This window comes from Nannobrachium achirus (genome assembly GCF_963921795.1).
Source record: "Nannobrachium achirus genome assembly, chromosome: 13".
Lineage (NCBI taxonomy): Eukaryota > Metazoa > Chordata > Actinopteri > Myctophiformes > Myctophidae > Nannobrachium > Nannobrachium achirus.
Window position 1 is genome coordinate 15,217,784 of NC_137833.1, and position 23,553 is coordinate 15,241,336.

Below are 23,553 nucleotides of genomic sequence, written 5' to 3' on the forward strand. Positions count from 1 at the left end.
CAACAAAACTATGATTTATTTATCACAAAGTGCCAGAAAATGTGCTATAACAATTGGCGCCAAATGATACTGTTATAGGCAGCTCAAAACCCACAGAAGCCACCAAGTGGTTAGGTATCACAATAAGATAATATTAGATATGTGTTCATAGTTGGTTTCAAATGGATGATGATCACCGTACAGGCATACACGTTTGTCAGAGCTGATTTTATTTTACATGTTAATTTAATTTAAAATATGCATTGTTTTTTATTAGTATTTTATTGAGTTATTTCTTCTTAAATAAAAACAACAACAAAAAAACAATACACCAGCCCTGCCCAGCTGACACAAAACACATAACAAAATGCTTACTCCACAAAAAGATCAAAGAACCAAAACAAAGCAAAACAACATTCCTATAAAATAGCAGATCTACAAGATCACAAGGCATCTGCATTTTTGCCAAATACAAATGGTGTAGATTGGAAAAAAGGGGGAAAAGTATAGACACCTGGGTCACCCCATGCAGCAAACTGAGCAAAGTATATAGGGGTTTAAGTTTAAAGCCACTATGATATGATTCCGGTCCAACTTCTACTGACAGTGACAGGAAGCTTACTAACACCTGGCTGGGAATGTACAGGGTTCTTCTACATTTAGGGAAGCTATCGAGCTGATCGGTCGAAACAATGAAGTGGAGATTGCTCAGTTAGAATTACATGAACAGATGTATTACACTCACTTGACTGACAGGCGACAGGCTTTTGTAAACAACACACTACATCATGTTCGAGATCTGCTGGCCACAGCAAGTAATGGCAGTAGCCTATAGGGCATTTTTAGTCACTGTACTTTCTATGTGCTTTAAGTAAACCGAAGCGTGGCCTACTACATCTGTAGTAGCATCTATGATATGCCCTACATCTTGGCACAAACGGCTCACCTTTCTAATTGATTACTCACCCCATGGAGACATGAGTTCAATAATATTTTTAGTTTTTTGTCTCATTCCTAAGACAATAATTTGATTGTTTCCGGATGGGGACTGGAATGTATTTGGGTCCCCATTCAGAATCAGTGGGGGTAAATTTACTATAATCAAATGTTTGTCTTAGGAATGCAACAAATACAAAAATATATTATTGAACTCGTCTCCATGGTGTGAGTAGTCAATAGGGAAAAAAAGTCATTTTGGGGCTGAACTACTCCTTTAACTCCTTTTTTCCTCTTCTTTTATTAATTATTTTGCTGTTAAATAAGTGATCAACACAAAAACACTTAAATGTCAAGTCAACCTTAACTTTTATTTTGAAATATCCAACCGGAAATAAAATGATTTACACTCGTCTGACTTGACGCCACCAGTCTGGTGTCTCTCTGGTGGACACCACCACAAACCCCACCCATAGGCGGGGTCATAGAAGAAGGACGTCTTTTTGCTTGCAGGGGTGAGGGCTCTAACAACGCTGCCTGAACTTTTTGCATTCAGAGAGCGAGAGAGAGAGAAGGGAGGGGAAGGAAAGGAACATCCTCATCTTTGCACTGTGACTCTGCTCACCAACACAAGACAAAAGAGGAGCACCGTGTTTTTCTTCTGAGCGCCCTGGTTGGAATTGCCTTTCTTTTAATCAATCTGCGGACAAGACGGATCAACTAAGTTACTATGTTTTTAACCGTTTTGACGCCGCTGTTTGGAGTTCGATCTACCAACTAACATCTTGGAATTCGTATTTGCATTTGTTGACATTGGATAAGTTTTCTTTAAAGCGCGTCTGAGGATATTTTGGGGGGTGTTATTGTTGTTTTTGACAACGGGTTATGCCCTGCCAGTGACGCCGCGCGTCTTCGGACATGTCCGACAAGTTCAGGTAAGTTAATTTGCAGAGTAGACATAATAGCGGTGATGTTATTTTTAATAATTCAACCACAACTAGGATTTTCTCCCTCAAATGACAACTTTTTATCTAACTTATTGTTATTACTAGACCTACTCATAATGAGAATGAAGATTCACTCAATTGTGCTCTTTTACACGTTAAAAGGAACCCATATATAAAGCTTAATTTGACGGTGTCGCTTGTCACCGCGCGTCCGACCGTGACGCGCTGTGAGTTTGTAGATCAGTTCTTGTCGGCAAGCGACAACGTTGCAAAGCAGATTTAGCGGCATGGGGAGTGGGGACTCCAGAAAATTAAAGCCACACCTGACACATCGTAGTTGTTACCGTGACAGAGACGATCGAGCTCATCATCGGACCCCCGGCCGGCGTGATCGCAGATATAAAGTGCCGCTTGACACGGTGCGTCAAGCGGCTCTTCTGCGATCACGGCACCGATGCACAACTTGCGTGACGGCGCAGCGCGGTAACCTCGGCTATTTTCCAACTTGGCGAAACAAAACAACGGCACCACGGGCACGGATAACGTTGTTGTAGTAGCCTACTTCGATTTTGTGCTATTGACTTTAGTCAAAAGCCTAAATGACACGGTCAACACTTACCGCAATAGTAAATGTAATGCATGCGTTGTGTTTATTTTATAACCGATGTTTTGACGCAGGCGGCCACTCGACTCAATGCGGTGAATGCGCACAGCGCGCAGCATGATAGATGTTGTGCACTGGTCTGGTCTCTCTCTCTAGTCCATTGGTTCCCAAACACTGGGTCGGGACCCATTTGTGGTTCGCGAACACATTTTTATGGGTCCCTTAATTTTGGATTATTATTTTTTAATTAGCCTATTAATATTTTCAAAAAACTTTCCCCAAAAAAGGAGTAGGTGAAACTATGGGTCATGAGCTAAAAAGTTTGGGAACCATTGTGAGATGTTGTTGACTGACTATCCCCCCAAATTTCAATAGATCTCTGCTGGTCACCAGGAGTGGATTTTAGATGTATTTCTAGTTGATGACAACACGCGCTGTATCCTGAGGGTGGCGTAAATGTACCACTAGGTTTGTCTAATAGCCTGGACCTACACACCACACAACACAGCACTGTACAGTGCTTTACCTTTCCTCTAATAGCCTACATGCGCTGTCCTCGGAGGGACTCGCACTCCACGGAGTAGAAGGCTAGAGGAAAGAGTGTATTTCCTCCCTTGTATTAGCCAGTGTTTGTCGGCGAAAACATAGACAGCGTGGCGACGTTCTTGACTTTTGGATTGGCCTGAAACATGACGGCCGTGATAGGGTTTCTCTTTTTTTCCCCATCGCAGTTTAAGTTTATGCTATAATACGCCGCTATAACCTACCGTCGCTACGATAAATGCACCAGTGACCGGTCAATATTCCTGATTATCCAAAGTCTGATAATTGTGTTCATGACGAAATTTTGTGTTCATATTTTTAACATGATGTTAACTTGGCAGCGTGAGGAAAGAGAACCACTGTCTGTCTGCATAGCGGGTTGAATTTGCGCGCATTGCTGATCCTCGCGCAAAGCAGCGATCTGTCATGACATTATTGACATAGCACGACATGAGAGAGAAAACACATTAAACACTCAATTATTACTGAAATACGGTAAATCAGCTCCAGTGCTTGAGACCTTGGCTTTATGTTAACATATCTTATACTGTGAAAACGCAAATCTGCATCGGCTTCATTTCGTTTTCACTGCATGGTTCTATCTTTCAATCTTTGTGTTGTTGTTGCATGCGGGTGAGTTTTCATTTCTCGTGGAGAAAATAGGAAGTCCACTTGGCCCCTGGGAGCGGTTTTTTGTCGCTGTGTGCAGCGCGTGTGACGCAGTTAGTCTGGTCTACTTACTACTGTCTGCGTCCAGGCTGTTTCCCCTTGGAACTGATCCTGTAATCACACCAGCAGCCTCCGTCACAACAAGGACAGCCAGGGGAAATTAAACTATTGCACTACTAGATTTGACACAAAACTGTCGTCCTGTATAGAACAAGGGGTTATCTTCTTTAAATATCGTATGTTTTGAGAGAGAGAGATGAGATGACCGAATGACAGATGTAGCCACGCGACGTTTTTGGCGCGCGTGTGTCTGTGTCATATTTGGTTAAATATGTTACCTGCGTGCGCAAAGTTGCGGTCACATTTGCAAATAGGCCTATACAATAAAATGAATAGGGCTATTATTATTATGTCTAAAAATCCAACCACCTACAGAGTTAGGATATTCATATTCACCAGTGTTTCTCAAATGGATTTCATGGACTCTCTAGGTCTGTAACGGGTCCATTTGGTTCCATTTGTACACTGTCAAAGTTAAGGGGAGACCTTCACATTTCAAAGTTTGAGAACCACTGACTGGGCTACACTGAGAGAGTGACATTGCGGGACCTTAACGTTAACGGTGCCACTCTGTTTGTCCAACAGAACGTCGAATCGGTCGGACGGCTCGTCCCCTGTCACAGAGACGGGGGAAACTAGAGAACAGTCGGTTCCACCACGAGTATCAGCAGAAGTCCTCCTCCGTTCCTCCAAGCCGACGACGACGACGACGACAGCCGCAGCCGGCGAGCCGAGCCGTGGCCACCCCCGGTCGAGGGGACGCGGTGGTGGTGACCGTGACTCGTCGTCGTCTTCGTCCGTCCCGTTGTCGCCGTGCCGAGGAGGACTTAGCACCGTCACGTCCCCTAACAACAGCAACAACAGTCTGCTCGGATTTCAGTCGAGGTCGCCTCTGTTCAGGCGTCTCTCCAGCGGCTACTTCTCGTTCGAAGCCGAGTCGCTGCCCAACTCCCCGCTCCTCCATCCTCCGCCGGTTCAACTGGAGGATAAGTCCACGCAGACGCCGGCTCTCTCCAGTCAGCTGGTGACGCACGCCTTGCACCGAATGTCCGTCGAAGCGCACAGTGGGGAACAGTGGCGAGGTAATTCATAACAACCACGGTCCTTTTGTATACCCCGGAGGAGCCCGGCCGGTTGACAGTTGTTTGATGCTTATCGCGGGTTTACGCAATAGGCCAATATGACTAATAGCCTAATAGGTGAATCGTTCACGCCCGCTTCCCTGAACTTGTGCTTCCCTGAAAATGTTTTCAGAGAGCACATGTCATATATATCCATCACAGCAGCACAACAGCACCTACAGATCATAGTACCAAACAAACAAGAAAGTAAACTACCTGCCAGTTTGTGGTTGTGAAATAAGCAAAACATTGAAGCCGCATAGGCTGGTGGTTTATCCATTTATTATTGAGCACAATCATATAGCAACTGAATAGAAGTTGCACTGCACACCCAAGAAGTGCACCTCAGTGGAAGAGCTGTTGAATTTCTGCTGTGATTTTTGCTCTTTCGCTGCCTATTTTAACATATTGGAACTTATTACTGAAAGTGTGTGTGTGTGTGTGTGTGTGTGTGTGTGTGTGTGTGTGTGTGTGTGTGTGTGCGCGCCCGTGTGTTTTACTGTTTTCGCTTATTATAGAGTAATAAACACTTTATTGTGCGCATGCAAGATCTAATAGCACCAGAGGAGTTATTTTTTTCTTTTCAGTCATTTTGTGTCAAGCTGTTTTGTGAAGAACCTGTTTTGTAACAAGCGGTGAATTAATTGGACTCCACTTGCCTTGACTCATCATCTCAAACAGCAATCGATGTGTTTTGGCTCCATAGGCAGGCCTTTATCAGGGGATCAGGATTCAGGATGCAGAATAAAAGTCTTTAGAGCAGACACAATGCTTTCTTGGATCCAACTTCTTTCCTTGAATCCTGCTGCTAACTGTGACTCATAGGAAGGAAGAGTTTTATCTTGCCCTCTTTGATTACTTAGCTGTCAAGTGTTTGGGCATGCGCAGACTCACACATCCACACAGACACAAAGTGTGTGTGTGTGTGTGTGTGTGTGTGTGTGTGTGTGTGTGTGTGTGTGTGTGTGTGTGTGTGTGTGTGTGTGTGTGTGTGTGTGTGTGTGTGTGTGTGTGTGTGTGTGTGTGTGCGTGCGTGCGTGTGTGTGTGCGTGTGACACACGCCTGCACGGTCGGTTCGTGTGCACAGTGCACACGCATTATACTATACATACGGTTGTGTACGTGGGTGGGTATAATAGAGATGAGTAGAGTGTGAGTGTGTGTGTGTGTGTGTGTGTGTGTGTGTGTGTGTGTGTGTGTGTGTGTGTGTGTGTGTGTGTGTGTGTGTGTGGACGAGGGCCTCCGTCTTTAGAGTGTTGATGGCCAGTCTGATTCTCTTGTCTCTTTCATTCTGTTTCGTTGTAGCAGAAGCCTCCATCAGTCAAAACAGATCTTTTACTCTGTGTCAGTGCATGCACGTGCACATACACATGCACACACACACACACACACACACACACACACACACACACACACACACACACACGCATGCATGTGCAGCATTCATTAAGTAGCATACAGTACATCAGTCAAAAAAAGCCTTGTGTGTGCTGTGTGCGTGTGTGTGTGTGTGTGTGTGTGTACTGTGTAGCCAGTCAAAATACCCTTGCAGGTCTTTTGTGGGGTGCAGACAGTGGATACTTCCCCTTTCTTTCACTTGGTTCAGGGGCTGAGCAATGACCAATGATGATAAGAAAGAGATAAACACACACGCACGCGCGCACACACACACACACACACACACACACACACACACACACACACACACACACACACACACACACACACACACACACACACACACACACACACACACGCACACACACACAATTCCCTCTGTTTCTCCCGTGCTTTAGCTCACTTGCATGCAAATGTTACATTTGTACGCACTCAGGCGTTAAATGAACACTCAAGGATTTTACTGTGTGCGTGTCTCTCTTTGTCTTTCCGTGTGTGTGTCTCTCTCTCACACACACAAGATGTTTCTTAATGAGGCTGATTAGGATTCAACAACAATCTCTATGTTCAACATCTCTACATCTCGACGTTTCTATGCTTTTTGCACAGTGCAGCAGCACGTGATCGTGTGCATATCTACATGCATCTTTGCGTGTCTGTCTTCATGCGATTGTGTCTTGTGAGTTTGTGTCTGCATGTTTACAGTACATGCATGTGCATTTGCAGTTATCTCTGATGCGTGCCTGTGGTATGTGCGAGAATTTGTGCGTGAACACCGGTAGTGGACTGCCTGTGTGCGCTTGCCTGCTTTTGTGCGTGTGTGTGTGTGTGTGTGTGTGTGTTGTAAGAGATGGGGTGAGATAGAGAACATAAGGAGTTTATCTGTTGTTGTTCTGTATCACCCTGATTACTGTTCCTATCACAGCAGAAGAGGAAAACATTATCCTAACATACAAGGAGATGATGGTGAATCTATGTAAAGCAAAAATAACGCACAAATAAGCAAATTATTTGTTTCCATGTGTTCTCATGCACTCAGGCACGTGTACACCTCTATGGCAAGATGGCAATGACGGTCGGTAGGTCAGATCAAACCACTTTGCTCTGGTTCACTGTAAGGGGCAGAGACTCCTTGTTTTGTGTGTTTAAGCCGATTGTGGAACTATCGCAGTGAAGCTGTCTGTCTGTGTATGTGTCATTCTGTCCACAATGACTAAATACATTTTTATCATTGTCAAATCACAACACAAGGTTATGAAACTATACTAATACATAGTAACTCAATATCTGACATATGGTGTAATTTTAAGGGCAAAGGTCAAGAATGTCAATTATTGATGAACAGACACATTGTCATACATAACTTCTGAACCATTAATCCTAGATGGATGAGACTGGTTTGCATGTCAAAGCTTGTCTCAAGCCATTTCCCTTCTTTGCCTGAAGCATCCTACTGAGATAACAATGATGTACACTTGAAATGTTGTACACTTGAAATGTATCATTTTCATATCCATACAAATCTATTGAAGAACTTATGACACTAAAGTTGACATTCATAGGTTTTTGTCAGAAGGTATATGATACAATTTAGAGTATTATCACATGAAATACGGTGATATTAGCTAAAAGTAATGCAGAGAGCACATTTTCAATAAGTGTCCCACTTTATCAATATACACTATATTCCTTAGTGTATTGGACTTTATGTGGTGTTTTATTACTCCACAAAGCTCTTTGTGATAAACTGTTTTGCACTTAAATCAGACCACGACATGTTTGGATAGGGCCTCAATAACACAGGGGCCGTTGCGTTGTTCAACATATTGGCTCCTGACTTCACGGTCATTGCATTAATTTAGTCCTATATCCGCGAGCCTCCGCAGTATACTCTAGTCTCTAATATTGGAGGATGTGAGAAATATTAACCCTAGGTTTCATATCATACATATGAGTTGACATGAGTCATAAGCGGAGTTCACTTTTCTTTGTTACTCATACTGTATGTACTGTAACCACACACCTAATACACATGGAATAGGGGACAGCACCCCTTCTTTTTATTGTCTCAAAATCCACTAATACATACACGCGTGTGCACTAACATGTACACACACGTATACACACACACACACCATACAGTTCTGCGCGGCAAAATTAATACATTCAATTCTTGAAGAATGAACTAACTAACTAGCCTAACTGTATGCTACTTGGTCCGGAAACAGAAATTGAATGTGTGAAAAAAAACATAATTTAACATACACTCAAAGATATTGTATGTTAAAAGAAGATTATTATTTTTGTTGAGCGATGACCAAACATCGTTATGTCTTGACTGGTTATGTGTGGGAGCTGTTAAATTCAATGTGACCTGCATTGTAGCCCCCCTCAACCATAGTTTCAGAAACCAGGAGAAAGTCTTACACCCCTCTCTTTTTCTACTGATATCCCTCCATGTGGCACACACTCAGAATGGGATTTGTGCAGGGATTCTGTGCTGTCTGAAGAGCACTTCAGCATTGGAAGCGCAGGACTTCGACTTGGTCTTCCAGTGGAGGGCTGTACTAGTAATGCTACCAATTATTTCGCATTTGATTAACAGAAGCTTTTCTTCGTCCTGTAATTGCAGGCAGCCCTTCCAGTCTGCACTCTAGCGAAGCAGCCATGGCAGGGGACACGCGAACAGAGATTGAGATCGGACTGGAGCTCCGACGAATGGGCGATCAATTCAACAACATAATATTGCATCGGGTGAGTAATCATGGTGGATTTGGAGTTTTCAACTTAACATTAAACTGTTAAACCTTACTGTGTATTGTCCTTAGCGAAAATAAAAACAAACAGACTGACTCACTATAGGAGGCTGAACAGCTAATAATTCACCACATGACGTTGCTGCTGTTGCAGGAGGCTGCGCTGCACATTTATTTTCCTCACAGCACTGATGAGTTCAACGTGGTACCACAGCCGTTCAGTATCCAGCCACAGTTTATCAACAGGTTGTTAACCCATTAAGACCTGAGGCCGATTCTACCTACCGGTATATGCCTTCTAAATCACTAGTTCTCACACTTTCAAGATCTTTCAAAAATGTTCAAAAAAAGCAGATGTACAAGCTCGCAAGGCTCTGTGAGCTTGTGTATCTGCTATTTTTGAATAGCCAACGCAAACATCTAAAATGACACAGAACTTTCACGGTTTCCGGTTAAAAAAACAAGAAAAAAAAAAACACTAAACAGCAGTACATCTCTCTATATTTACTTCCTGGTTAGTTGTTCTTATATGTATCTTAGGTTTGCTAAACAATAGCCTGGATGCTTTGGAAGGTTACCACTGCCTTTGGTTAGCATTGTGTACAAGTCACATCGCCCTCAAGGAGGTGCCCAGCTGGGATTTGAGCACATTGGTAATGCTGACATTAGCTGCATCACTCTTTTAATCACAGTAAAGTACGCCCTGCCAGGTATTATTGCTATAATTGCTTGCATCATTAGACTGAGCTGGTATAGCCTGAAGGTGTATCGCTTGATTCATGGCAGCTGGCAGGGTAGCCTGTATTGCAGAGGGGAGGAAGAGAGACAGAAAGAGAGAGAGAGAGAGAGAGAGAAACATGGAGAGAAAGAGGGTTAATGTAGAGTGTTGACAGAGTTGTGTGTTGGGGGGGGGGGGGGGGGTGCACGTGTGTGCATGTGTGTGTAGTTGTCTTAGTGTAAAAGTGTGCTAGTTTGTATGTTTTTCCAAATGCAAACGTGTGTGTGTGTGTGTGTGTGTGTGTGTGTGTGTGTGTGTGTGTGTGTGTGTGTGTGTGTGTGTGTGTGTGTGTGTGTGTGTGTGTGTGTGTGTGTGTGTGTGTGTGTGTGTGGTGCGTGCGTGCGTGTGTGTGGGTGTGTGCGTGTGTGCGCGCATTAAGGTCAATAGCCCAGTACTGACTGTGAAGCAACAAAAACTAGTTACAAAGTTCAAGAAAGTCAGCACGTGTGTGTTTATACTGTAGAACAATGACGCAGAGAAAGAGGAACACAGAAGCTTGTTCCCTGTTCTCTTGTCAGGTGTGCGTGCACACACATGTGTACACACATATGTGTGTTTGTGTGTTTGCAGAGAAACATTACACAGCATTACCCTGTAATAGGAACAGCCTCCATATCTTCACACATTTTATATTCCCAAGCTTGTAATCCAGAGTGAGTTTGAGTTTCTATTTTATGCCTATCTGTGTGTTTTTATTCTTTTTTCTTTTTTTAAGTATTTCTCTCTCTGGTTGATTGTGATTCTTGTACTCTTATTGATCTCTTCGACATTTTCTGTAAAGCACTTTGGTCATCTCTGTTGTTTTTAAACGTGCTCTATGAATAAAATTCTTACATCTATGTTCATTGGAACTTGATGTGTAAGACCTTTATTGAGCTTGTGGGGGTAATTCAGACGCCAAGACAGTACAGCAGTTAAGAACAGGTTTCAGGTCAAGGTAAAGTACGGCAGGTATACTAGCATGATGGAGAGACATTATGCTTTAAATTGGTCGAAGCCCCTGACTGTTCTAGTGCACATTCAGCCTAAACGTCTCTGACTCATCAATGATAAACTCTCACTCCAAGCTGCCATCACACTGCAGAGAGACAGTATGCGAGCCACATGGAATATAAATCGTCAGACGGCAGTATCGCTTTACTTCCAGTGGGATTAGCCTATGAAAACGGTCATAAAGAGGGGCCCCTGTGTGGACACATGCCATGAGGACAACGCCGGGCCAAGTATTGCCACTCCAGCCTCAAGTACCTGTTGACATGTGAGGTTTAATTGTCTTCATGGCATGGGTTGAGCTGTATGCTGGCTCCCTCCAGGGTGTCTTTGCAAATGGCTCATATCAGCAAACACACGGCTGTGTTGTCTTTTCTCTTTGTCTCTGTCTACCACAGTAAAACTGTTTGTCTTTTTCTCTCCCTCCCTGTCTCTTTGTTTCTCTCTCCTTCTCCTCTCTCTTTTTGCCTCTCTCTTTCTCCAGTTCTGTCTGTATCCATGTTACTGTCTCTCGCTCTCTTCCCCTCTCTTTCATATTCTGATGAACTTGTGCGTGAGAAAACGGTTAAACGTTTAAATATTTTCACAGTGCGTGCGTGATTGTTTGTTTTGCTACATCTGTAAATGTGTTTGTAAGTGTGTTTGAGAGTAAGTGGACACTGCACTTGCGTGTGTGTGTGCGTGCGTGTGTGTGTGAGTGCGTGCGTGCGTGCGTGCGTGTGAATACACAGTCCGTGACAGACTTGATTCATTATGGCTTGGCCCTGTGGTTAGAGCTCTCAGGGAGCAAAGCACAGGGTCTAATTATCCTGCCGCCACGCACACACGCACACGCACACACACACACACACACACACACACACACACACACACACACACACACATACACACACACACACACACACACACACTTTGACATGCACTACCCACATACAAGCACATACACCCATATAACCACACACACACACACACACACACACACACACACAGAGAACATACATTTACTAAACACACACACACACAATGTCATGTCACTGTAGGAGGTACAGCTCTTTGTCCTGCAGATAAAAATAACTCGGCAGAACATTCTGGACCTGTGGGTGTCATTGGACGGCTGCTGCCACCTTGTTTTTGTTGTTGATGGTGTGTGTGTGCGTGCACGCGCGCGTGTGTGTGTGTGTGTCTGTCGCACGTGTGTGCACTGTGCATGCTGCCAATAGGCCACGGAAGTACCTCCACTCATTTTCTTTTTCACAGATGTTTTTGAAATATTATACGTAAACGGGGCTCTGATCTTACTGAATCCTTGCCCAATTTGCTTTTACTTTCCTCTCTGTATCATTTCACAGCTTATTTCGGCTAACGTGCATGCTTATTTACTGTAGTGTGAATGGTTCTTTGCACAACACGTGTATGCACGTGTGTTTTGATGTGTTGGGAAACATCATGCTGTGTGTCGTTCACATGCGGTTCACACACTGTGTGTGTGTGTGTGTGTGTGTGTGTGTGTGTGTGTGTGTGTGTGTGTGTGTGTGTGTGTGTGCTATTTTAAGAGACTGCATAGTAAGTTGTGGCGATGGAAATGAAACACATGACCCAGTGAATGCTGACTGAATGTCAACTCTGTTTTCACAAGGTTAGAGGAAGAGAGAGAGAGTGACAGACAGACAGAGAGACAGGCAGAGGGAGGGAGGGAGAGGGGAAGGAGAGAGTTGAGAAATGGAAAAAGGCAACATATGAGCAAGACAATGTGATGATGAAAAGAGGAGTAGAAAGAGAGATGGATTGGATGAGAGCAGAGTACATGATGATGATTATAACAAATGGAGACAGGAGAGATGGAGACAGGGTGACAGTGTAGTAATAGATGATTCCTTAAGGTGACTAATTAGCGACTATGATTGCATGTCTGTCTGGCTGACTGTCTGTCTTAACTTGGTGTGTGTGCGTCAGTGTGCGCGCGTGTGTGTGTGTGTGTGTGTGTGTGCGTGCGTCTGTGCGTGCGTGTGTGTTTGCGCACTTGTGCAGTATGTGTCACACAGACATGACAAGACAAGATGTGTGTGTTTTGTGTGTGTTTTTGCCCTATATTTGTTAGTGCAGGCTACAGTGCATGTGTACAGAGTCTACAGACATGCATATTGCATAACTAGTGTGTGTGTGTGTGTGTGTGTGTGTGTGTGTGTGTGTGTGTGTGTGTGTGTGTGTGTGTGTGTGTGTGTGTGTGTGTGTGTGTGTGTGTGCGTGCGTGCGTGCGTGTGTGTGTGCATGCGTGCTTGTGATCCTGAGGTATACGTGTTTGAGAAATCGTTGAGAAGTTTCTCAGTAAGACCACTGTGTTGTAACTCAATCTAAATCTGTGGTTTACATTGGTTTTTTTATGTGTAGTGAAATTTCAATGACCGTGAGGCCCACAAAACCAACTGTATAATCTGTAAAATGGATGATTGATGATCTAAATGTTACACAGTTTTGACATTCAGGGTTTGAGCTAAAGGACTTTGACCACAAACCTAGTGGGTCTAATTGTTGTTGTCATTGTTTTTGGCTGGACCGCAACAGCGGGCCCAGCCCTACACATGTGCATATGACTTACTCATTGAGTCTGTCAGTCACTCACTGATTGACGGAGTTGCGCCATTGGTCAGCCAGTTGGCCTAACAACACACTAACCAATCGCAAAGCAATCTTTCCTCCCGGCTATGGGATGTCTATCCTAATGTGTTTGATTTGCTGCCTTGGCCTGTCATCAGGTGTTGTTCTGTGGTTTTAGCCACTCTTGCTACTACCATGCTACTGCTTCTTGCAGTGGGTCCACGATCAGACATAAGGTTAGTCGCCATGCCAAAGTGGGACAAAAAAGATTCACAATAAAACACGACACACTGTGAAATCAGGATGGCAATCTACGTTGATTGCCACACTGTCTGATATCTTACCAGTAATACTCCCTAATCGGGAGTATGTTGTCTGCAAAAAGCAACCTCTTGATGGCGCGAGAAGAGGGGCATGTGAGAAATCAGGGGCGGAGGTTGTGGTTTGCCAGCCAAGGAGTGTGTGTGCAAAGTTTGGCATGGATAGGGCAACGGTGCCGGAGATAAGAGTAGGGCCACAAGTGTGACGTGACGGACAGACGGAGGGACAGCCGGTGGAGGTTTTCATAGTAACTTGCGACCTAACGGTCTGTCGACTTGCCAGATTTTAGTGAAGAACTAATGGAGGATATCAGTAAGTCCCCTTATATTATCCCCATTATCCACTGACATATCAGTGAACAATCAACCCATGGAAATAGGTTATGACATTATTTGCTTTTTGAGCGGTGGTCACACCGTCTCCATAGCGTGGCCGTGTGTGTAGGTATGTTTGTTTGTTAGTTTGTTTGTATGTATGTGGGTGGGTGGGTCTGTATTTAGCCTCAAGCCTGTGTAGTACCTTTTCTGACCACACATGTTAAGGGAGGGGCGCTGTTGTCCAGGCCACACACACACACACACACACACACACACACACACACACACACACACACACACACGGGGGGGGGGGGAGAACCACCGCTCAGTTCACACGGGTGTGATTTTGCTATAGGCTAAGTAATAGAGGACCTCCCTTTGTATGTGGTCTGGCAGCCCCAATACTAGGTTTTCATCTTGTCTTGTTTTCTGTTGGTTGCCATTCAAATTCAGTTAAGTGAAGATTGTTTTGCACCATCCCAAACGGCAACATAATTATTTTCAAGTAAATGATAGCCTTGGAAGATTGTCTGTCCGTCATGTAAATCATTTTAAGTTAATAAAATATCTTGTGGCTGTAGGGATTTGCTCTTAACTCCTTTTTGGGCAGGGGAAAGTGAAACCCTGCCAACAACAGAGCCGTTCTTGAATAAAGCACTTAAACCCCAATTTGCCCCAACTGAGCTGCTTATAGTGGGCCAAACTGGCACACCGTGACTGTACTGTGCCTCTGCCAGGGGTCAATGTATGCCATCAGTTTGAAACAGGGTCCTAAAAGTCCTAAAAAAATAGAACTCGTGCTCAGCAAAGCACTTTTCAGATAAATAATGTTTTATATTACAAAAGATCTCTCTTTGCCAAATTGTCGACACCGAATACCCAGCTATTGATTCATCAATCAGTGAGTTGAAGTTGTAGCAATGAAATAACCTTAAGCAACCTGTCTCTCATTTTCTCTACATCTGAATTAATTCAGCCCACAGACTTTAGATTGTCTGTCAATCAACTCATTACTGTGGTGCTTGAGGTAAACAAAGTACAGGGAGACTGCGCCAGATTTATAAAGCCCCAAGCCTAATTTAAGAGATATTCCACATTTCACTTGCGTGAGCCGTATTACACAGTACAGTAAATCACTCTAGCTATGACTCGTACGGTACTGATGCTAATATTCTATTCACTTAGTTTAAATTAACATCAGTTAAACTACATTTACAGTTTTGCAGACCTGTAACAGTATTACTGTGAAAGTATTAACGGTGAGCTAAGGCTCTAGCTTTGGATGTCTGAATAGATTGGAAGTAGTGTATACTGTCACAAGATTTGCAAATGTACCGTACTACCTCCATACTGTCACAAGATTTGCAAATGTACAGTACTACCTACAGAGTTAGAGGAGAAGAAATGGAAACCTTAATCCTTTCTAATCCAGGCAATGTGATTGCCATAAAGAGTTTAACATTAAAAGTAGTAGATAGTTAAGTATTTTGCATTTGGGTTTCATATCTTGCATCCCAAGGATCTTGTCAATTATTTGAAAACTGCCTTCAAATCAATTTTCTTTGACTTTGTAGCAATGTTAATGAAACGATTGATTCAGTAGTTATCCAGTAACTGACTCGAGTTGTACTCAGCCTATAGCTGACTCCATTCGTTAACATTAGCGCCGCTAACCCACTGTGGTACACAAGACTACATGTGTAGTTTTCCGACTCTGCTGCTCTCTCTGCCAGATTGTGGTTCAGCGAAGGGTTAATTGGTCTTCCCCTCACCTGTTTCCGCCTCAGGCGTTTGGGGTGGCTGTGGTTTCTGGCTCGTTTATCGAATAAAACCACACAGCTTTGATATTCCTCTCACACTCTTCCATATAGATCCTGTTTGTCAGAGGAGAAGCTTGCCCTGAGGCAAGAGGCTTGTTCCATAGTTATACCCTGGCAGCATTGTTTAGTCTGCCAGTACTTCAACAGTTACATTAAAAAACAAGATGTCAATCCACCATTTGAAAAAGGTGGATCCTAATACTGTATTACGTTTAATTAAAAGCACTGCCGCAGTTCTTTGAAATTATACTGACACTTGATTTGATTATATTTAAAATAAATCTTAATGCAAGGCACCAACCTGCTCATCGGGAGCAGTTAGGGGTTCAGAGTACCATCTAAAGACATGTCTCACCTCTCCTCCGCTCCACTCCTTCTGGTGCAAAGACCTTTCCCCTCCCCTCCCCAACCCACACCCTCCTCCCCTGTTTGACTCAGGAACAGGAACCAAGTTTTATGGCAGTAGCATTTCCTCAGGGCTGAGTTGAGCACACGCCGACCCAGGGGAAATGCCCCGTCGCCCCCGTTGCCCAGCCAGTGCTCTTATCTGTGAGAAGCGGCTGCTTAGGCCATGGAGCAAAGCCAGGCCGCGAGGCTGCCGCAGGGCCAAGAATACCACCTGTTTAAGTCAACACCATGCCAAGAGGCTTGTAATGATTTGTGAGGAGAGGGAGCACACACTGGGAGAGGGCCACAATAGACAAAGTTACTGAGCTGAGGTATGGGAAGAGGAGAGAGAGGGAGACAGACAGCAATTACTGAGCTTGGGGGGGGGACGGACCGGTAGAAGGAGAGAGGGACGGGGGGGGGGGGGGGGGGGAGCACCACCAATTAGTAACCTCTGGCCAAGAGCGGTGATGTAATCAAGTGTCTCAGGCCTACACAACACGAACACTTGGTCACATTAATCTCATTCAGTCATCCTACATTATTTACTTATTTATGAAGTAGCTACTTGAATACCGTAATTAGCTGACCTTGCTGCCTGACTTGAAAAACAAAGGCTCCAAGAGCAATAAAATCGAGTGTCAATTTAAACTCTGTAGTAGTTTACAGTTTGTCTACTGCAAAACGCTGCCAATTAAAAACAAAAGCTGTGTATGAGAACAACACACACACTTGCGCGCACACACGCATGCACACACACAAACCTGGACAGAGAGAACTGAGAGAAGAGAGGGAGGTGTGGCAGTATGTTATGAACAACACTTATCTGCCTCCTTTGTTTGTACGTACGTACGTACGTGCGTGCGTGCGTGCGCGCGCGCGCGCGCGCGCATACAGTATGTGCTTAGGAGTATTTACTGAAGGGCCAAACCATATAGAAGGGGGTTTATAAGTCTGTCTTTCTGTATGCACTTGAACCATCTCACAAAAACATGTATATTCCGATCAAATGTCCTGTGCATGCTGTCAAAGTAAATCCATGAATATGTTTAACTTATTGTATATTCTTTTGGTTTTCAAGAACTTCAGTTTCATACCTGAAGTCAGTGGAGGTCAGATTGGTCTGAATCTTTGCTAGATTGAGATGAGTGACATGATAGATAACTGACATCATATACAGGCTACGTGACATTTGAAACATGACCCTTGTTCTGACCATCTTGTTTTGGGGGTTTCAAGTTGAAGGTTGGGGATACATGTCCCATGTACTAGAAGTTGTGTAACGTGTCTATTTCCTTGTTTCTCCTCTCATATCAAACAGGCACGGGGAGACCAGGCACCACCGCACCAGGAGCCCACCTTCCTGATATGCATGGGGATACTGCTTCTTCTGATCACGCGACTATTATACTCGCAGGGGATTACGGACAACAACCTGGACCAATCACAAGTCTAGCCTTTGGGAAAACCCAGCAGACGTAGCATCACTCCTCTGTAAATACTGTAAATATGCTCCTGTTTATTATTGGCTCGCTGTTTGCTTGTCACTACCTGCGGACCTATCACATCTTCAACTTAATGATGATTTTTCACGACTGCAATTCGACTGTCCTTCCTCCATGCCCCCGACTCCAACGGGAAACATACTTTTGTAAATGTATTTTTTATCTCCGGTTATGAACAAATAACTGTTAATAATGGATTGATTGAGATCTCTACAACAACACTTGGATCATGTCTTCTGTTTTTTCCTGTGTCGATTCTGAGCCCAAAGGAAACCACCAAAGAAAGGAGTGGAACGGTCCTTTCCGGTCCGCTCTGCTCTCGTGCAGGGATGATGATGTCATCGGAATATGACATACTTGGAGGAGGGAGAAGTTCTTGAATTGTGCCTTGTACAAAATGTCTTTCTTACAACTTTTCTTCCCTTATGTATACATATTGTTTACTTATTATTTGTTTCTTTTTTACGTTTATTTATATGTAGTTTTACGTTTCTGTATCCCGATAAGTCAGTATGTGTTTCCAACAGAGTGAGTAATGGGGCAGATCAAAGGTTGCGTTAACAATTTTCAAGTGGTCCACAAAGTAAGCATACTGTTGTTAGCCTTCTTCTCTGGGAACCCAGACTCACGAGAACGTGTCACGAGTTATTTCATTTGACGACCAAAAAGCAACAGGCCTGTGGCACGTTTCAGACCCGCAAACCACAGTTTGAGAAACCATAGTGCCCACAATGGCGTCCCACATCCTCTGGTCTCCGTTATGTCTCATTCCTGCTATACATCATACCACCACAGGTCAGAGGTCATTGTCACTAGTTTTACTTGCAGCCAAGTATAATGTTGAGCACACTTTGGATTCTGAAGAACACATTTCCATGACAGTTCCAAAATGTTTTGACTGTCTTATTATTATTATTATTGTATTATTATCTTCCTGACCCTAAATGACCCCAAAGGGCTACACTCTCAACAACCACCAAAAAGAAGAAAGCAAACAGCTGTGCTCAATGATGATATAGTGGTTTAGAAACCACATGCACCGTTGCTGGCCCAGGATCAAATCCAGCCAATGGCTTCCCTCCTGTGCGTCCTCTTTTCTGCCTGCCTTTCAGCTTTCCTGCGGTCTAGCTCGATAAAGAAAATGTGTGTTATTCCTAAATCCCCCTTAATAGATTTTACTGCCTTGGTTTGATTCAATTTCAGCCTGACAGCTCTCTTGGCCCAATTACACCAGTCAATAACTCCTGTAACTCTTCCACAATGATGAAATACCTCTGTGTGCTACTGAAAACAGCAGAGCCAAGATTCAATGGTGCAAGAATGCACGTGGGTTATTCCTGCCCATAAAAGTTATTAAACACCAGTAAACATTTTTTTCTTTCTTTTTTTTTCACTCTAACTAAATAGGCAATGTATTAACCCATGGGTTGCACTTTATATTTGGTGGCCCATCGTTTCCCCGCAGTGAAAATAGCAGATCTACAAGCTCACAACACATTGTGCTGTGACATGCTGTGAGCTTGTAGATCAGCTGTTGTTGGTGTGAGACACTGGTGTGCAACTATGCAAAAGTTAGGGGTTAAATTCCAGGAATTGACCAATGAATTCCAGTGATGTTTTCATGTTTTAAGTTACTGAATAGAGTTCCAATATAATCTGTAACAATAGAAATAGTAACAATAGTAGGCTTAAACTCATTCTTATTTTCAGTATTATTAGCAACATGTTGGCCATTGACAAGTAGGAAACGTGGAGTTAAGCAATAGTAAAACCCCAAACAATTAAATCTTTGGTGAGACGAGTAGGTAACTGGCTTACTTTTGTATATCGACACTTGTGCACTTTTCTCAAAATAAGTAAAACAAACTAGCTTTACTTTTGTATGTATATATTCTTTTTTTACCTTGGATATTGTGGTACATTATGAAACTGTACTGTACTAGACTTCTAGCCTCTTCCTTAGCATTATCAACTGAAGTTTCCAATTTGTAATGCAAATTGGCAGAGTTTGTGTTGTTGACAAGGTCTTGTTATCCTTTTATTACCATCATGACTGTGTCCCAGCCAAGTCTGCTCACTGCTGCCAGATCATTAAACAATCATAGAAGGTTTTCTGGAAAACAACCAAGCCCTGAGATCCCTGTAGGGAAACTTTGTCACTGGAGCGCTAAACATCGTCTCACTCAGCTAGCAGCTTATAGGATACATGTTGCTTAACTTCCTGATAGTAACAAACATATTGAAATTAATTGAGTACAGTATGTTCAAGCCTTTTAACAAATATTCTGATTAGCACTATAGCTAACTATTAGGACCAACATATTTTCTAGCTACCCAGATTTAAAAAAAGGTTCCACCACAGAATAAGCTACAGGTACAAGGTTACTAGCATTAAGCCTTATAATTTGCTGTATACATTAAGCATTACAAGTCACCAATAGTAAGGCTAGGGCTCCACTGGGGGCGTCGCGTTGCTCTGTGTCATGACAGCTTCATTGACGCCGTCACGTTGACGTCTGACCGGCTCCACCGCATTGGCTCGAGTTATTCTAAATGGCAATATCCCATTTCCAACACAACATGAAAATCACTTTCAAACAGGAATAAAACTATTTGTAACCGACCTGAATGTTAATGTTGTCACTCAAACAGCAGAGCAACAATGCACAACTGACCACTTTGTTTTGTCATGATTTTAGTGTTTATACATAATTTTATCAAAGAAGACCACTGTAATTACATAAAAAATATATGCTAGGATTTGTAGGACATTTAGTCATCCTTGTGAATTTTCTGCTGTTGTCTATCCATTCATGTCATTCACAAGGATGACTAGAAGTCCCAAAAATCCTAGCATATTCTTTAATGTAATTACAGTGGTCTTCTTTGATAACATTTTGTATAAACACAACAAGCTATAATCATGACAAAACAAAGTGGTCAGTTGTGCATTGTGGCTCTCTGCTGTTTGTGTGACACCATTAACATTCAGGTCGGTCACAAATAGTTTTATTCCTGTTTGAAAGTGATTTTCATGTTGTGTTGGAAATGGGATATTGCCATTTAGAATGAATAACTCACAGCCACTGCGGTGGAGCCGGTCGGACGTCAACGTGACGGCGTCAATGAAGCCGTCACGACACAGAGCAACGCAACGCCCCCAGTGGAGCCCTGGCCTAAGGAGTCATTGTGCAGAGAAAATATGACCTAGTATTGGACAGTAGCCCTCAATAGGACTTTCCTGACAGCAGAGTTTGCATTTAGAAATGTCAATAAAACAACAAGACTTGTCATTTCAAGCACATTTTATTAAGCATATATACATTTGTCCTTTAATGTAATACAATTGTGAGCCTTTGTTTATTTGTACAATAGTTTTATTTTTCTTTGGAAGAAGAAACTGAAACTAAGGAAGTTCAAATTAAACCAGTAAAATAGCTGAATGTAAGAGCCTTCTGCCTCACTGCACAGCCTTATGGGATATCCTGCAGTACACAACCACCACTATGTTTCCTTGAAATGTAATGAAATAAAGGACCCTATGTACAGTATCTATGCTTTGACAACTGTAATGAGACAGTCCTAAGTGGCCATGTTTCCAAAAAATGACAGAGCCGTTAAACTCATCTTGGGATTTTTAAGTAATAAATCACGCTGAGTAGCTACAGTATGTAGCAGTGCAAAAGCTAACAGCGCTGCTCTAACCCAAAAATAAATATATGATTTGGTAATGTTGTCAATGGCTGACTAGGAGTGAGATTGAGTGTGGAGGACTACAATCTAAATATTTATATCGTGGCATGCTTTATGCTAATCAAGGCAAACATCAATCCCTAAATAAAATCACCAAAACCTTTGGTGGAAAAGCCATACTTTACTCTTCCAATTAGAGACATTTTTGCTGAGATATTTTGTTTTTTCAGTTCCTCCTTTTGTTTTGAACAACGATTGCAATCCCAGAGTCCCAGAGAACAAAAATTTAAACTGAAAGCGATTTGGCAAATTTCATTTCCCATGCACATTGCAAAAGCTGGCATACATAATTTCTTTGTTGTCACAAATGGCCTTGTTGGAAACTGAAACCTGTGCTGGTTGGGCTGACTCCCATATATCACCCATTGAGCTACTCAAGGAATTAAACCACTAATTCTGGCTGTTTGTGCCATAGATAACCACTGAGCCACATAGGACCTCAAGTAAAAATGAACGACAAAGGTTTTGCCAAAGAGATTTGAGATTTGTGAAAGAGTATTGTTGGAGATATTTTAAATTGTGTGTGTTGAGATTATCAATCAAAATGATCTATTGTTGCTTGACAAGATTAGTCATTAGCAGAAAAGTCATTTCAAACGATTACCAAGCCTCAGTGTGTAGGCTACAATATGGTTTGGGATTTTGATTCTTAAAGGTATCCACAATTCAGTCAACTAGTCTATACAGTATATAGTACAGTATGAATTTGTTTTATTATGTTGTACATTAGATGTTCTATTGCATGCTCTCACTGGGAGGCATTGAAGCAATGAAATGTTCCCCAGTATATTTGTTGGATAAATTGTGCACATCGTTTTTGTGCACATCTCAAATGGTAATAAGCATTTGATGACCATGAAAATTAAATGTTGTCATAATAGTTGACGTTGGTATTGTAATGTTTGCAATTGAAATAGTTCAGAATGGTATTTCTTTGAAACAGATTTGCATTCCAATTACTCTGCTGTGTCATTTAAAATATCACTCTGCTACCGTTTATTTCTGCTGGTGTGTCAACTGAAACCTAAAACCTCATTTCAAAGTACTGTATTATGGCTGTAAAGACTGAGGGAAAGAGCATAGCAAGGCATTGAGGAAACTGAAAGTCATCTTCCGAAACTGATATGGAGAACTGGCAATGTGCTTATTCACAGAGAGTGAGATTTTGGTATTACAGATATACAGAAAATTCCCTGATAATTCCATGTCATTATGTATAGGTTATATCATTTACAATTTATCACTTGCTTCACACTAGCCCATAGTAAAATCTGGACTGTTTGTGTATTTTTCTTTTTTTTTTTCTTTTTTTCTTTTTCTTTTTTTTACACTGTCAGAGTTAAATGAACGCTCTGGATAGCTCTTAGCTGTGCATAGCAACACATATTCACCTCTGGGAGCTGGCCAGTACAACTGCAGTCTTCTACCGTTCATTATGACAGCTCCTCGTCGTCATTTCTGATTGAGGGGAGATGCTATTTCACAGATTTCCCTGTTAAATGGATTGTCATATAATTATTATCTTTATCATTTATCAAAATGTATTAATTGCGATTGACAGACTTACTATCAGTTGTAAGTTACCATATTCCCACAGTGGCCATTTTGCTCGTACGGTATGAAGTTGGAGAAGTTAGAGTATGAAGTGCAAAATGGCTGTCATCATGAATATGGTCAATTAAGGCTGTAGATCATAGCATTAACAGAACTGTCTCTTGATCATTCCATGTGTCATTTCACCAGGACATTGCAGTCAGTATATTTAGGGGTTTCCATCATGTTTTTGTGCCAAATTTGCATTGGAAAAGGTTTGGTAATTGTCATACTGTTAGCTTGCATGAGGTAAAAGAGTTTCCCTTGACAAGAAAACTATGTGATAATCACAAATAGCCATTTAAATCCATTTGTTGAATAAATAATAGCATAGTCAATGTTTCCTTTGTCATATTGGTAAACACCAGTGATCAGCTCTTTTTTTATATATATGTTTTCTGACATAGGTACAGTCTACCTTCACTTGGTCTATTTATTTGACTTTCCCCAGCTGATGATGGAATCATGCCTAATTTGAATT

At 42.5% G+C, this 23,553-nt stretch overlaps 1 protein-coding gene across 1 annotated transcript; it reads left to right on the forward strand.

Moving 5' to 3' along the window:
• The first annotated feature begins 1,500 nt into the window (after positions 1 to 1,500).
• Positions 1,501 to 20,155, forward strand: bcl2l11 (BCL2 like 11). Its single transcript, XM_080740554.1, has 4 exons — positions 1,501 to 1,850; positions 4,324 to 4,820; positions 8,890 to 9,011; positions 17,543 to 20,155. The coding sequence occupies exons 1-4, from the start codon at positions 1,834 to 1,836 to the stop codon at positions 17,675 to 17,677; spliced, it is 771 nt and encodes a 256-aa protein (XP_080596680.1). The 5' UTR covers positions 1,501 to 1,833; the 3' UTR covers positions 17,678 to 20,155.
• The last annotated feature ends 3,398 nt before the right edge of the window (positions 20,156 to 23,553 follow it).

What these genes read in the sequence shown, in the direction of transcription:
- bcl2l11 (XM_080740554.1), top strand. An exon ending in CAGTGGGGAACAGTGGCGAG is followed by an intron (nt 4,821 to 8,889) that starts GTAATTCATAAC and finishes CTGTAATTGCAG; the next exon opens with GCAGCCCTTCCAGTCTGCAC. An exon ending in ACAACATAATATTGCATCGG is followed by an intron (nt 9,012 to 17,542) that starts GTGAGTAATCAT and finishes CATATCAAACAG; the next exon opens with GCACGGGGAGACCAGGCACC.